The 14,565-nt window shown below is 37.7% G+C and overlaps 2 protein-coding genes across 2 annotated transcripts; both read left to right on the top strand.

Annotated features, from left to right (window-relative positions):
• The first annotated feature begins 380 nt into the window (after positions 1-380).
• LOC117390795 (potassium channel subfamily K member 16-like) lies at positions 381-2,752 on the top strand. Its single transcript, XM_033988598.2, has 5 exons — positions 381-620; positions 914-1,028; positions 1,755-1,921; positions 2,000-2,168; positions 2,498-2,752. The coding sequence occupies exons 1-5, from the start codon at positions 408-410 to the stop codon at positions 2,704-2,706; spliced, it is 873 nt and encodes a 290-aa protein (XP_033844489.1). The 5' UTR covers positions 381-407; the 3' UTR covers positions 2,707-2,752.
• Positions 2,753-4,704: 1,952 nt separating this feature from the next.
• Positions 4,705-6,939, top strand: LOC117390901 (potassium channel subfamily K member 17-like). Its single transcript, XM_033988707.2, has 5 exons — positions 4,705-4,994; positions 5,722-5,836; positions 6,113-6,288; positions 6,362-6,530; positions 6,698-6,939. Exons 1-5 carry the CDS (start codon positions 4,779-4,781, stop codon positions 6,937-6,939), a joined length of 918 nt encoding a protein of 305 aa, XP_033844598.1. The 5' UTR covers positions 4,705-4,778.
• The last annotated feature ends 7,626 nt before the right edge of the window (positions 6,940-14,565 follow it).

Below are 14,565 nucleotides of genomic sequence, written 5' to 3'. Positions count from 1 at the left end.
TTTAAACATGCAGGCAGGTGGCTAGTGAAATATTAACCTGTGTTCTGCTGACAAGATGCTGCCTGTGCTTCCTTATTAGTGGAAACTGCTGGAAAGTGTGTCCAGATGTCTCACTAATGGAAGGGACCGGCTGCACTGTTACCATGGAAACCTATAAATCATCGCCTGGCATCCATGACCTTTCAGCCAATCAGAGGAAAGAAGCAAGGATTCAGATGCTGACTTTTTGGAGAGATGCCCACTTAGGGACATAAGCTTGTTCAAGTTTGGCTCTTATTGAATATAGAAGAGTTCCCCTTTTAGTGCATATATAGTGATAAAAATGTCTACTCAGTGCATGGCTATAGACCTGTGCTCTTTAATTACTTTTTGTTGAGGGTTTTTTGAGCACCAGTGTTAGTATCTGGATGTTCATGGCGTCCTTACCCCAGCTCAAAATCAGCTGGACAGCAATCCTGGCTCTGGCCTATTTCACATACCTGCTCGTGGGGGCTGCCATTTTCCAAATCCTGGAGAGAGAAGCGGAGAGTAATAATCGCCATCACTTTCAGCTGGAGAAGTTACACTTTTTAACAAATTACACCTGTCTGGATGGACCAGCTTTGGAAAAGTTTGTTCAGGTAGGAGGTCTATAATCTATTTCCCATTTCAGTGTGAAAAAGATATATGGTAGCAAGAGGTAGAACTGATCACTCACTAACCAGAGGGTTGTTGTTTCATGTACAGCATCACCCAGTTCATGTTCTTGTGCCACTGGGCGAGATCCAATAGTACTTTGATTAAATACAAAAAATGGTATATTAATTAAGTGCATCATTTAACAAATACTAATTAGTAAGAGGATCAAGTATGCATATGATTTTGGTGTGAATGAAGACTAATGTTGACATTACATACAATTGTGTGTGCTTAGGTGATTTTGCATGCCTGGGAAAAAGGAGTGAATCCCTCTGGAAACTCCACCAACCCAAGTAACTGGGATTATAGCAGCTCCTTCTTCTTTGCAGGGACAGTAGTCACGACTATTGGTGAGTTAAGTCATACCAAAATCTCTTAAGTCATATTGTTATACCCTCCATAAATACAGGCAATTTTAACATTTTTGAGACCAGATGCAAACTTTTTGACACACGGGCCACAATGGGTTCTAAAATTTGACAGAGGGTCCGGCCAAAATATATATATATATATATATATATATATATATATATATATATATATATATATATATATATATATATATATATATATATATATATATATATATATAAAACATTAGACATCACTTGCCTTGGCTCTCCGGACACAAGATCCTTGCCATCGCTATCATGCATTATTTAATGCACCTTCGGAGAAAGGCTTGCTAGCTTTTTTTGCTAATTTGAATGCCAGCAAAAAAAAAATTGCCTTGGTACTTGACTCTTGAATCGCTGTTTGCCGATGTACAAAATGTTGCTGAGGCTGAGTTGGGATGCTTTGTAGTAAAGTGATGGCTGATATTGTACGCTCTGAAAACCGCAACAGTTTCTGAGTTTACCCTTACCTATTTTTATATAATTTGGTCACGTTTGACGGGCAGAATTATTAAGCCCAAAGGGCCGTGTGTGGCCCCCGGGCCGTAGTTTGCCCATTTCTCTACTAGAGTGTTGTCAGACTGCTAGAGAACTGCAGAAGTTAGTTGGCCGGTTGTTTGAGCTACAATCTATATTATAAAATTATAATAGTTATTTACCCCATAATATTGTTCCAACCAGGCTATGGGAATCTGTCCCCCAGCACAGTGTGTGGGCAGGTGTTCTGTGTATTTTATGCTCTCTTTGGGATTCCTCTGAACCTGGCTTTTCTTAAACAACTGGGCAAGTGCCTCATCATCCATTTGGGTCGACTGGAGAAGGGGATGGTCTCAGTCGTCCCACACAAGGTATTTGAGTATCTCTGTTACTATCATCACATTTCTGTTATGATTGACTTTTTGACACTGGTTTGGTTTCTTTTCTAGCAGACAGTTGAGGTGCTGACAGTGATCTTGTTTGTGCTTTCGGGCAGTCTACTGTTTTTGATCATCCCTCCACTCTTGTTCAGTTATGTGGAAGGGTGGACATTTGGAGAGGGCTTCTACTTTGCCTTCATTACCCTCAGCACCATTGGGTTTGGAGATTATGTTATAGGTACGTAAAATTACACATTATGGCGCTACAATATTGATGCATTTCAGGAACTGCGATAATGGACCATTACCATAGTTTGAAACCTATGAATAGAAATTCACCAATAATGATACTGTATAGGTGTAGTAAAAACATAATTCATATCATCTTTTCTTGCTGTATTAGGCCTTGCTTTCTTATGGTTTGTTTAGTTAATTATGATAACTTTTTCCCATTCAAAAGATAGAATATTCAGTTTTAATTAGTTAATCACTATGACAATACTCCCAATTTTTCCTTTCTGTCTGTACAGTCAAATGTTCAATGCTTTCACTTTTATTATATTTCAGGCACTGACCCACACAAAGAGTACATCTCTCTGTACAGAAGTTTGGCTGGGGTGTGGATCATTTTGGCCCTGGCATGGCTCGCTCTAGTTCTCAACATGGGAGCTAGAATAATGGAATATTTAGTCGTTTTCACACATCCAGGATTTAAAAGACAACAGGAAGATGAGGATGTGTCATCGACTAAATTAGAAGACATTTCCAAGATCTAAAGAGGACTGTAAATGAAAGAACTATCTAGTATTAATTTCTTTGTAGGCGTGGGTGTGTAAGTAATATTTTCTTTGCTGCTTTAGTGTTGACACAGCACACAAGTAAAAGCCAAAATTAAAATCTGTCAACTAGACAAAAAGTTGTAGGAGTGAAGACATTTTCCTGCTCATCCAAGCCACTTTTTCAGTTCTGGTCAGATTTCTGGTGGACACTGCCTTATATCTATCTGAAGGGAGGCGCTAACTACCCTGAAACTGGAAACAGCTATTGTTTACAGTTTCTGTATGTGGGCTAAGTCTGTTGAGCTACACTAAGTGTGCTCTGTACCTGAGTCATACTTAGAATATTCATTCAACTCTTAATGGGTGCTTTCACACCTATTGGCATCCGGACTAGCTCTATTGTGAAGTTATAGATGGGGTAAAGATGATGTCTGAGGCCCCCATTCCTGTTCAAGGAAGGATTGTCTTTTCTAACGAAAATTGCTTCTTTAACTCCCCGCTCAAACCACTTTACAAGATCTGTACTTCACTATCTTCAAAGGAGTGGTTAGAGGCTTTGAAATGGAGAAGTACAGCAGACTGGGCTCCAGAGGAGCTCTCGCGACGGTGTTTCATTCTCTTATGGAGTACATTCTCCTATGGAGTGGCTGTTTAGACAAGGATTATTTGTTATTATTTAGGCTTATTACACAACATAAAAGTTTAAAATAACTAACAAAATTATAGCTGTGCAACCCTACTCCATATCTGTGATCGGAACCTGGAGTACCTGGAGTACCTGGAGTTACAGACAAAGGGAGAACTTGCATACTTGACAAATGATTTGTGAATTGGCACTGACAAAAGGCAATAAACTGTCAGTGTATTTTACATGAATAACAATGTTTATAAATGTTTATGTTGTGGTTCCAAATTCAGTATAATGTGTGATGTTCCACATATGGCAGAGGAGAAAATGTGTCCAAACAGCTACCTCTGTTCTTGACATTTTGTCATTTGCTATGAACATTTTGCAGTGCATTTGAATTGTATTTTACGTTTACCTTTTTCTGTTGTTCAGTCATCCCTTGTTTGTGATGCTGCCATTTTGTGGGTGTGGGCTGGTGCAAACTCCAGTGAATTGAGCACAAAGAGATATCTAAAACAAACACATTAATCAAGATGGTGACTCGAGGTGAAACAGCGGACACACAGGACCAGCTGGAGGGGGATACCATCCGGCTGAGTGGGCAGCAAAACATCACATGGTCACTTAACTTATGACTTTGACTGAACAAACTTTGTGCATGTTTTGAATAAACTGCTTTGAAATTTACTATCTTTTTTCAAACTGCCAAGAAGCTTTGAGCTGTCAGTAGAATCAATTATTGTATTGTATTGTATTTATTTTACATTTTTACTATTAATAGCTGTGATTGATTGTGTGATTTAACAGGTGAGATTTGAAAATACAATCAATGGAAAATATAATAATAATAATAATAATAATAATAATAATAATAATAATAATAATAATAATATTATGCATTGGATTTATACACCCAGAGTGCTTCACATTCACATAGTGAGCTAGCCACACCTGCCCTGGGGTAGAAATGTAGTACATACAAAATTGATTATATTTCATGTTTTTAAACACATAACCTTGAAGGGATTTATAAACTGTGCACATAAACAAATGATTTTCTGTCTGTTTAATCTCTGGGTGGAGTCGACATCCTCCCTGTGTTACAGGTATCCAAGGCACCATCATCAAAAGACATGTGAGTTATGTAATGAAAGATTTAGTATACAAGTTTGGAAAATTTGAATATGTGGAAAACATTCTATTAATCCACAATTTAAATACTTTCCATTTTTCAACTCCTTTGATTTTGACCTATAGCCCCACCTCTTTAAATGCATCTCTCTGTACATTTGCATGACAGGCCAAACTAGTGATTCAAACAGTAGCTCAAGTGGAGATTCATTTGCCTGTGTTCTATGGGTGGACTGGATGCCCAAGACGCCAAGAAAAGACATATACTAAACAATTCTATTTAAATGTTCAAAGTTTTTAGGGGACAAAAATGGGATTTAAGGAGATGTTCAACCTGGCCCGGGTCCCCTCCATCCTCTTACTTGGAGCGCTCTATGTGGCCTATGTTCTGATTGGGGGAGTGATTTTCTGGCACCTAGAAGGACAACTCGGAACAAGGGACGTTGGATATATAATTGAACAAAAACAAAATCTGCTTAACAAGTACACCTGTCTGAATGTTGAGAGCCTGCAAGAGGTCGCACAGGTGAGAAGCAGCATCAAAAACACCCATCACATAATAATCTGAACCATTTGCCTTACAAAGAAAATGTGTGCCATCACAATATTTTGTTGTTGTTGTTGTGATAACACAGATATGCAAAACAGGGGAAGCATTATCAGTGTCAAGTACCTACATTTGTAGCACTGTATGCATAAGTGTGGTTTTTCTAGTGGGATTTAATGATTGACCAAAACATTTGAATTCAGACCATAAAAGAAGTCACCATATCACTCAAGTGCACCAGCTTTGGTGTAGGTACATACTAAATTTGTTGTGCTTTCTTTTCATAAATTGTCTGTCCTTATAATGTTCTTATCTTGGTCAAATGCTCATTTTTTTCACATTTATAGATGTGTTTCCATTTGTACACCTAAGAAACACATCTTGTACCATGCAAATCCCAGTTTCCACCGCCTTTCCTCTAGCTGCACTGCTTTGCCTACTGTCATGTCAGAAGTTGATTCAAAACCAACAAAATTACATAACTCAAAATAATGTGCTCAGGGTTGAAATTGATAGTCATCCATATGTTTCATTAAAAATGACACTGTTTTAATCACATTTTAAAACAGAACTTGAACAAGAGGTTTAAGATATCAACCACATTTGCATTGCTTAGTCAAGTCAGTCAAAGCAACCTTAACACACCCAATACTGAGCAATGCTTTCCTAAACTTTATTCATTCGTTTTTGTTTTTTTTATTTGTAGGCTGTCCAAGATGCATCAAAAGCAGGTATCAGTTTGAGGAGTAACTACACAACTGATGGTTTCTGGAAGTTCACCACCTCCGCTGTGTTTGCTGCTACTGTCGTCACTACAATAGGTGAGATGCGAAAAAAGATCAAAAATAAAAATAAACAAAGCTTAAATGTGAGACCAACTATGCATCACCATTGAGAATGATTAGTTGCCACTTATGTTATAATTTGTTAGTAACTATTGTTTCAAATGTAACTATTCATATATTTTAGATATCAACCTTCTTGCACAGTTTGGGGTATGTATGAGTGTTACGGGAGGCACCGAAACGTGGCGACATCACTGTCATTGCTTGTATTTTTAATTGTACATTTTATTAACTTTTACGTGTGTTCTGCAGGTTATGGAAACATAAGTCCCAGGTCCTCAGGTGGACAGATCTTCTGTGTATTTTTTGCATTGTTTGGCATCCCCCTCAACATTGTAGTGCTTAATCGGGTCGGCAAGTACATGCTCGCAATAGAGAGGAACATCTCTGACTTTCTCGAGGGCAAAATGAGTAAATCAGGCAAAAAGGTGATAATATTCTGAAGACCACAACACCAGATGGAGTTCTACAATCACACTTGTTTTTTAAATGTATTTTTAGATATGCGTGCGCTTCTCAGTCCACTTTATATCATACCTGTCTGGAATGGTCCTCTTCTTTGTGGTGCCGATGCTGGTTTTCCAAAATCAAGAAGGATGGACATATTCACAAGCCATCTACTACTGCTTCATCACGCTCAGCACCATTGGATTTGGAGACTTTGTGGCAGGTAATGTTCCATACTACCATGCAATAAAAGGTGTTCTTAACTGACTAACTAATCAGTGGATTGTCATTAAAATTCTAACACTCAATTCCTATGCTGCATAGAACAGAAAAGGTATTTACATCCTTCAGTGTTTGGGTTTCATTTATGGTGTTGTCCTTTGTGTCTAGACAATAATCCAGAGAAAACTTACCCAGACTGGTACAGCATCCTCACAGCCTGTTGGATATTTTTTGGCCTGGCCTGGCTGGCTCTAGTGATCAACCACTCCATCGAAATCTTGGAGCGAATCAACAACCAACTGAAGGGGTGGTGGGGGAGCAAGAACCCCAAGGAAGGGTCAGCCAATGCTGAAGACAACCGCGAAACACAGACAGAGGAGGATGACGACAAGACCTCTGCGCACAAGTAATACATCTGAGTGAGTTTGGTAATGGTCATGGGAAAATGGATGGAGCATACTTTATCAGGAAGCAAAGCACATGTTAAAACTGTGAGACTTGAGTCCTGAGGGTCATCTCTGTCTGAATATGATCTAAGAGGGACACTACTCTCTCTGCAGCCAACTTAGTCATTTAGTTTCAGTGTTGCATCTTCAGCTTTTAGTCACAAGATAATGTAAATAAACAGTGTCCAAATGAGTACCTTTGTAACCTTTTCTACCTTTCTACAAATGCTGATGTCACATGCAAATGCAATTCATTATTATCATATCGTCATATGAACCCAACAATCCAACTGAACAAAAACAGAAATGGTATAGTTTATAGTTTACTTTAAAACAGTTACATGTCCACATAACACATTTATAATGCAGGCAAAGACAATGTTTTAAGTCCAGCATCTGGACCAAGATAACTTTTCAGTAGTTCAACCCAAAAGAGTGTTTTTGGCCTGATTATTTAACATTTGGTACTGGAGATGGGAGATTGTTGCAGACACAATAAGCAGTTGAATAGTCAGTCTGTAAATGCATGTTATGAAATATTCTGTTACTCAGGTGGTGGGTAATAGTTTGTCTTACCCCAGCAGGGAAGTTTTTATGTGTATATTGTAATATTGATGTTTTAAATTCAATAAATCAGACTGATTACTCTTTTGGTGAATACATCAAAACTGTTCAAATGCTACTACCTTTCATTGGCAGCATTAGAAATATACACATTTTCTAACCTGCTGTTTAAATCACCTTTGATGCTTTACTGGTTCTTTCAGGGTAAAACAAAACTTGATGTCAAAAACAAGACAAACAGCAAATTGTTAACAAAAATGGATACTTGTAATTTTGTCTTTAATTCATTAAATATGACATAGTGCATTACCCTCTATTGCCTTGCATTGCAGAACCCTGTTCATTTCGCAGACCGTCCTCTAGATGGCAGTGTTGGCGTGCGGTACATTCTGAGGTGACAGGTCTTTCATGGAGACTAAATTTCCCATACATTTTTCTCATAGACTTTCCGGGGAAAAAATATATATATATATTATGAAAGCTTGTGAGGATAATCAGCTATGTGGTAACTAATGACTCCAAGACCTATAATTTAATTTAAAATATTCTGAAACTTTAAAGCAGAATCTTGCATTTTAAACGGCCTTTTTGGACTTAAAAGAACCGCATTATGGATATTAGTTACCATGTAGCTGGTTATCCTCCGTGATATCTTTGAACTTTTAATAATTACATTTTTGGAAAAGTCTATGGGGAAAAAATGAGTAGAACATTTACTTCCGGAACATGCGCGCGCGGTCACTGATGAGGTTCATGAAGCTGAGGTACAGACTTGCAGCCTGCCCCATGATTCAAAGGCCTCAACATGCACATTGTAAAATTAGTAGTGTAAACTTGTGCACTTTTAGTTTTCACTTAAATAAAAACGCGTTGGTTTCATTTAATCAGCTCACTTCTGTTTCTGTAAATTTAAGCACACAGAAGCTGCAACAAGTGAATGACAAAAACAGATGTCCATATTTCTGGTGGAAAAGGGAAAAACCTGGAAAAATAAACAGTCAAAGCGGTGAAATTCCAGACCAAGGATAATGAGTGGAATTTCTGTGCACATTGTAGGTGTGCGACTGTAGTGAAAGTGACAGGACCGCGAGCGCTGTAGAAGAAAACAGCACATAACTGTTTGACCACGGTTCAGTGAGGGTGCACTATGTGTGGGAACACCAGAGCCCCTCTCTTTGGGACACCAGATTCATCGCACCAAAATGAGTGTCTAGGTGATTAGAATGAACATAGTTTTGTTAAGATTATCCCAAAAGGTAACTAAAACAGGATTAAACAGACTTAACCAGGATAAACAACAGGCTAAACCAGGACTCACTCACTCAAACCAAGAAATACAACAAGATCAATCCAGAAACTGTAATAGGTTAAACAGATCAGGCTCAATCCAGGACTCAATGGGAAAAAATCCTGACCAAGCCAAACCCTAACTGAGTCAGAGTCCGAAACTGAATTAACCGCAATTGAGTTTGGAACAATCACTTGAAAAACACTGTTCAAACACAGTAACAGGAGTTTATTTAACATTTTGCACTGGTTATAAAAAGCTTTGAAAAGTCACTACATTGTATTTGACATTAAAAAACATTGTATCAGAGTGTACTAGTAGGTTAAATTCATACATTGAAACAGACTAACAGTCCTTTTGACAGAGTAGTTTGTTTATATAAGAAGACATGCGTAATTTTGCAGGACAGAAAAGTAAAAGGTGTAATATGTAACACTTCTGTTGGGGGACAGGTCTGCCATTTGCTTGTGCTTATGCTTTACCTGTAATGTTTCACAGTATGTCATTAAGCATATTCTGCCTGCATTTATTTATCATTTACTGCAGAAAAAATACTTGAAAAACCTGCTTACTTACTGAGAACAGGGTCACCTTTCCAGAGACTTAACTTCAACCTGGAGTCAAGCCACTATGAAGTTTTTGCACGCTTTATGTAACAGATAAATTTGCCTCTGGGCAGTGATAGGGTTCGGTTTTCACATAGAGTTCAAGGAGGGAGGCATAAATTACACCTTATTACACATTGCTTATATATTGCTATAATATTAAGACATAGAAGCTAATAAGGAAGTGACCTGGTAAATATGGGCCGAGACACAAATTGGGGTCATCAAATGAGTTTGAACTTGTAAGTCATATGTAACACCTCCCAGTTCTCAGAGGGGTGTGACAGCCCTGGTATTTGAGCTACTGTACATGCACGCATTTCCATATAGCTGCAAGTAAGCTATTACATCATCATCTGTGTGATCGCCCTAGCCCAGAAATGATATCGAATAAAGTAGTGCTGCCCTAAATCTTTGCAAAGGTAATGTGAAGTGCTATGAACAAAGAAAAGTGTCTCAATGTGCAAAATAATTCTAATTTGGAAAAGGAAATGTTTTCTGCAAGTCAATATACACTGGTATAAACTGTGCAGAGATTAATTTTTTTTTTTTTTTTACTTACTGCAATATATAAAAGTCAAACACTTTCTGATGCTTTGCAAAAAATTAATAATAAATCAACATACAGGTCTTAAAATTGTACAAAATCCATTAAAACTAATCACAATACACTATTATTACTACTGCTATTGTAAACATACCACCTTCAGTCTAGCACTATACATAGTTGCATATAGATGTCCCATAGCAGGACAGTCACAAGAACTGGATTGACCTTTCCTCTGTACTTTTTGACCATGCTCATTAAGTCCAGAGGAATGTTGTTTTGACATACTGCAGAGTAGACTGATCATGAAGACATTAGTGTTCAAATAATGAAAAATTGCATAGGCCCATATATTTAAGCTTGTCATGAAACATTATTTTGTACTTGTAACAAAAGAAATAATGGAATGTAGTCCCTTAAAGGTGCACTATGTCTCTTCTCTGCTTGTCTCAGAGCTGTTATTTATTGCCTTGCCTAGAATGTTCCACAGGATGGCATTAAACTTCAATTAGAGGTGTTTTTATTACTCAAAAATATGTTGCATTCTTATTGTGAGCAGTCTCCTCTCCAAAGATCTGACCTGTAACTTGGCTGGTTGGCATCATCTGCGTGTCTCCATGAAGATAGATCACTTACTTATGGAATACTTTGGAATATTTCAAGTAAAGCAATGTCATCCCCATAAGACAAACAGTTGACAAACCCTCAACCAGAAATGTTACAAAGTTCACCTTTAATTAAGCAGTCATCTGATTCTTCAATATTGGTATTTCAATGGGCCAATGTGAATTCTTATGTAAGCTGTTTTATTTACCCTCCATTGATCTCTATGTGTCAAGTGTGGGGACACAATTTACATAGTGGAGTAGATTTTGGTTGACATAAGATGTTTGTGCAAAGCTACGCAAACTATGGTGTCAGTAATATGAAAAATAAAAATTAAGCTAATTAACTTGATAAATCCTGCATATATTTTTGTGTTAGTAAAAGTTATAATTATCATGTACAATATATGGTATAAATCAAAGATACTAACTTTATAAAACTATCACAAATATTTTATGGCAAATTAAAGTCTAAACTAGTCTAAACTAGAGGAACTTTTGAGTTCAATTAATTCCAATGACCTCATTTTAAATAGGGCACAACAATATACTTTGACGCAATATACCCCGCAGCCAGCCACCATCTCCTTTTTTCACACATATTTTGTAGTGTACCTGTGCAGGTTAACACGGGAGACACAGTAAAAACTTGTGGTTACTTGCACTAAGCTCCCAAGTTTTCAAGTGACCCATTTAGTTGTCTTGTCAACATTTCTGAGGTTATTAATGATTGACAGTCCTAACATCTGCTGTGTTCTTCCCTGAGCCAGACAAAGATACGTGTGGTAGATAAAGCCAATATAACTGCAGTAAAGATCTAACGCTCCTTAGATAACACTGAACCAGAGACTGACACAAGTTGTTATGAGGCTAATTATTGAAGGTGTGACTATACACAGGTCAACTATAAATATTTCAAGGGCAAAACCTAATCAATAGGGGCCTTCTCTGACGTGATTTTTTGGTGCGTCCTAGGTCAGCGGTTCTCAAACTGAGGTGCATGTACATGGTATGAAGGCTTCTTGTGAAGGTCTTTTAAGCTTTTGAAGGCTGTTCAAGCTGAGAGACTATTCCTCCTCTTCTGTTTAATTCTTCTGTCTAGTCTTTAGTCTCTTGAATATTCCGCAGCAGGGCAGTAAATTTATCTATCTGCATGGAGAGAAGCGGGTGACGCCACCCGTCCGGCTATCTGTGGACAGGTAATTTATTTGCAATAAAAGAGGTAATCATGTAATTAGGTAATGCTAGATAGATGTTTAATGCCATACTATAGAATTTTCCAGACAAAACAATAACATTTCCATGGAGATATTCTGGTAGCGGACCCTCAGCAGAAAGGTTAAATAATGCACATTCATTTATGCTAACTTTAGACCTTGTATGTTCTGGTTTAGACCCAATTTTGACCTGGTTGTGATTTGGTTGTTGTTAGCTCCATTTTAGGATTAGGTCTCATTTGGTTTAATCAGATTTATTTATAAATTAGATGTTTTGTTCAATGTTTAAAACTGGTTAAGATTTGGTAAACCCTGAGTTTTTTACATATTTTTTAGTCTTGATGTGTTGATCACAGATGATTAATAAATTTTCTTCCTCTCACTCCTTTTTGAGCTTATATAAGTATGAATTTGTGAAAAGTACTTTAAGTGTACCCGACACATGTGCTCCAAATAAATAAATAAAAATTAATTTAAAAAAATAATTTCTTTGCCAGTAAATAGTGAGCAGTTTCAGAATGACTGTCTGACATGTTTTAGCTTTCATTTCATCGTTGGCCAGTGGCATGTTTGCAGGTTGTGTGTCTGTTTCCATCCTCCTCATTGGATCTGGACTCTGAGTTTTGAGCCAATAAGAGGAGGACAACGGAAGAGCAGCCTCCAGACCTGTTCCTGTGCCAGTTTGTCCTTTTTTAATTGCACTATGGTACTCCACAATGTGACTCACCCACATTTTTTAAACATAAAAATTCCTAAAATGTTTGCCAAAATTAGTGCATTTACCAAACTTACTCCAGTTTCTAATATCACAACATGAAATTTTCAGTGTATGCCTCTCTTCCTCACAACACTCAAGACAATGGATAATACTATATAATTGAACTGTATATTTAGAACTATAATGGGTTTTTTTTATGTTTTTTGCAATGCATGAATTTAACAGATGTCCAAACAGAGAGAAACAAGCAAGAGATTTTTTTAAAAATGTTTTTTTACCATGATGCTAATAAGAACCCAAATGAATTCCTTAACCCATATTGACCTGGGATGGTTATGCAGTATACCAGTGGTTCTCAGATGTTTCACATTAAGTACCACCTCACATATTTTTGGTATTCCAAGTACCAACAGGACTATAATTGGACTGAACCAAGCCTAAAATTGGACTGCTGAATGCCTAAACCAGGAGTTAATCATCACTAAACTATGTGTAAACCAACCACGACATGCCTTGACTTTAAAGCAGGACTGAAAGATATAGGCTAAGTACTAAGTCTTACATGTTTACACTAGCATTTCTATGATATCACTTTGCAGCAGAAATCTTGAGAATGTATTTGGGGTAAACCGTCTTTCTTGTTTACTCACACTCACAGGGCATCAGCTGTTCTACTAAAATCCCCACCAATTACACTAATCAGATGATAGGCATGTGCCAAGCTGACTACAGCAACTTCACCATTGGCCAAAGGTGAAGGAAGCTAACTTATCAACATTTCATTTGCTTACATACTTATCGAACCACTAATGTCTCATCACATACTTGGACTGGAGTGGGCTTGAGGGGGCAGACTCAACAGTGACACGTGTTGCCTACAGTGGGTTCAAAACACCTCCTACCACTACGACTGAACTCTTCGTGTGTGTTTTTCTATGCAAAACAAGTTGAGTGAGTTACGATCAGGATGCCAGCTGTGAGTGTATTTACCTTCTAGACAAACACCCTGGCTGGATCACATCAGTCTTACATCATAGTAACAGGCCAAAATGACCTTCTGCAAACTGTAAAAGACCCCATCTAAAGTTAATTGCTAATAAATAAAATGGTTTGTATGTGCAACTGTTAAGTCACATAGGTCCAGTAGATTCATATCTGTTTGTAAGGTTACATCAGTCCAGTGGGTACCAAATCAAGGGTCAAGGTCTCAAAGTGCGTCATTAAGGTTGACAGTAGTTTCATCTACAATATTTATTTCAGTTTTTCCAGCTTCAATTTTCTTGACCAGTGAATATCTCCATAATAAATGACACTGTTGTTACATTATGCTGCTAAACAATTACACTGTTAGATTCAGTTATAAGCAGTAGTTTTGCTTCCAGTAAACTTGAATAACACCAAAGTAATGTGGAGCAATTAATGGAATTGATGTCAATTGGCTGAGTCTGGAATAACTGTCCAAACCTGTGAGACGTTGGCAGAACCTGAGTCTATTCATGCAGAAAATGGCTCTTCTTTCAAGTTCAATTTACAAAGAACTAAACACAATAGGAACAACATGACAAGTGAGCGTGATACTTCAGTCTGCGACTGGGGAAAAACGCTGCTTTGGGCATGAGGTGGCTTACATGTGGACCATTTCCAATGGGCCACGTGTGTTTTAGTGTTCAAAGAGAAGCTACAGAAGGACATGCAATCTCTATCCACTCTCTTTGACCCATCTATCAGTCTGTTCTTAACAAATGCTATAGACAAAGAGTATGCAAGCGTGTTTGCCTACTATACAGTACTCAACAGATTACACACACATAGATTAGTAACAACCTAAAGTTTAAAGGTAACCTCTTCAAACATGTATGCTCAAACTGAGGCAGCCCTGTTCTGAGATAACAGGTACGATACATATTTTGTTCTGTCTTCTTTCACCAATCCAAGGCATCACAAAAGTGTGTGGGTTTGTTGACAGTCTCCTCAGACACTGTCTATTGTGTTGCAATGCTCAAAACCAGACTATAGTGTTCGTGCCTGCCTCATCTGTGGACATTG

The sequence above is a fragment of the Periophthalmus magnuspinnatus genome, chromosome 22 (genome assembly GCF_009829125.3).
Source record: "Periophthalmus magnuspinnatus isolate fPerMag1 chromosome 22, fPerMag1.2.pri, whole genome shotgun sequence".
Lineage (NCBI taxonomy): Eukaryota > Metazoa > Chordata > Actinopteri > Gobiiformes > Gobiidae > Periophthalmus > Periophthalmus magnuspinnatus.
This window is presented reverse-complemented; position numbering and strand designations above follow the sequence as displayed.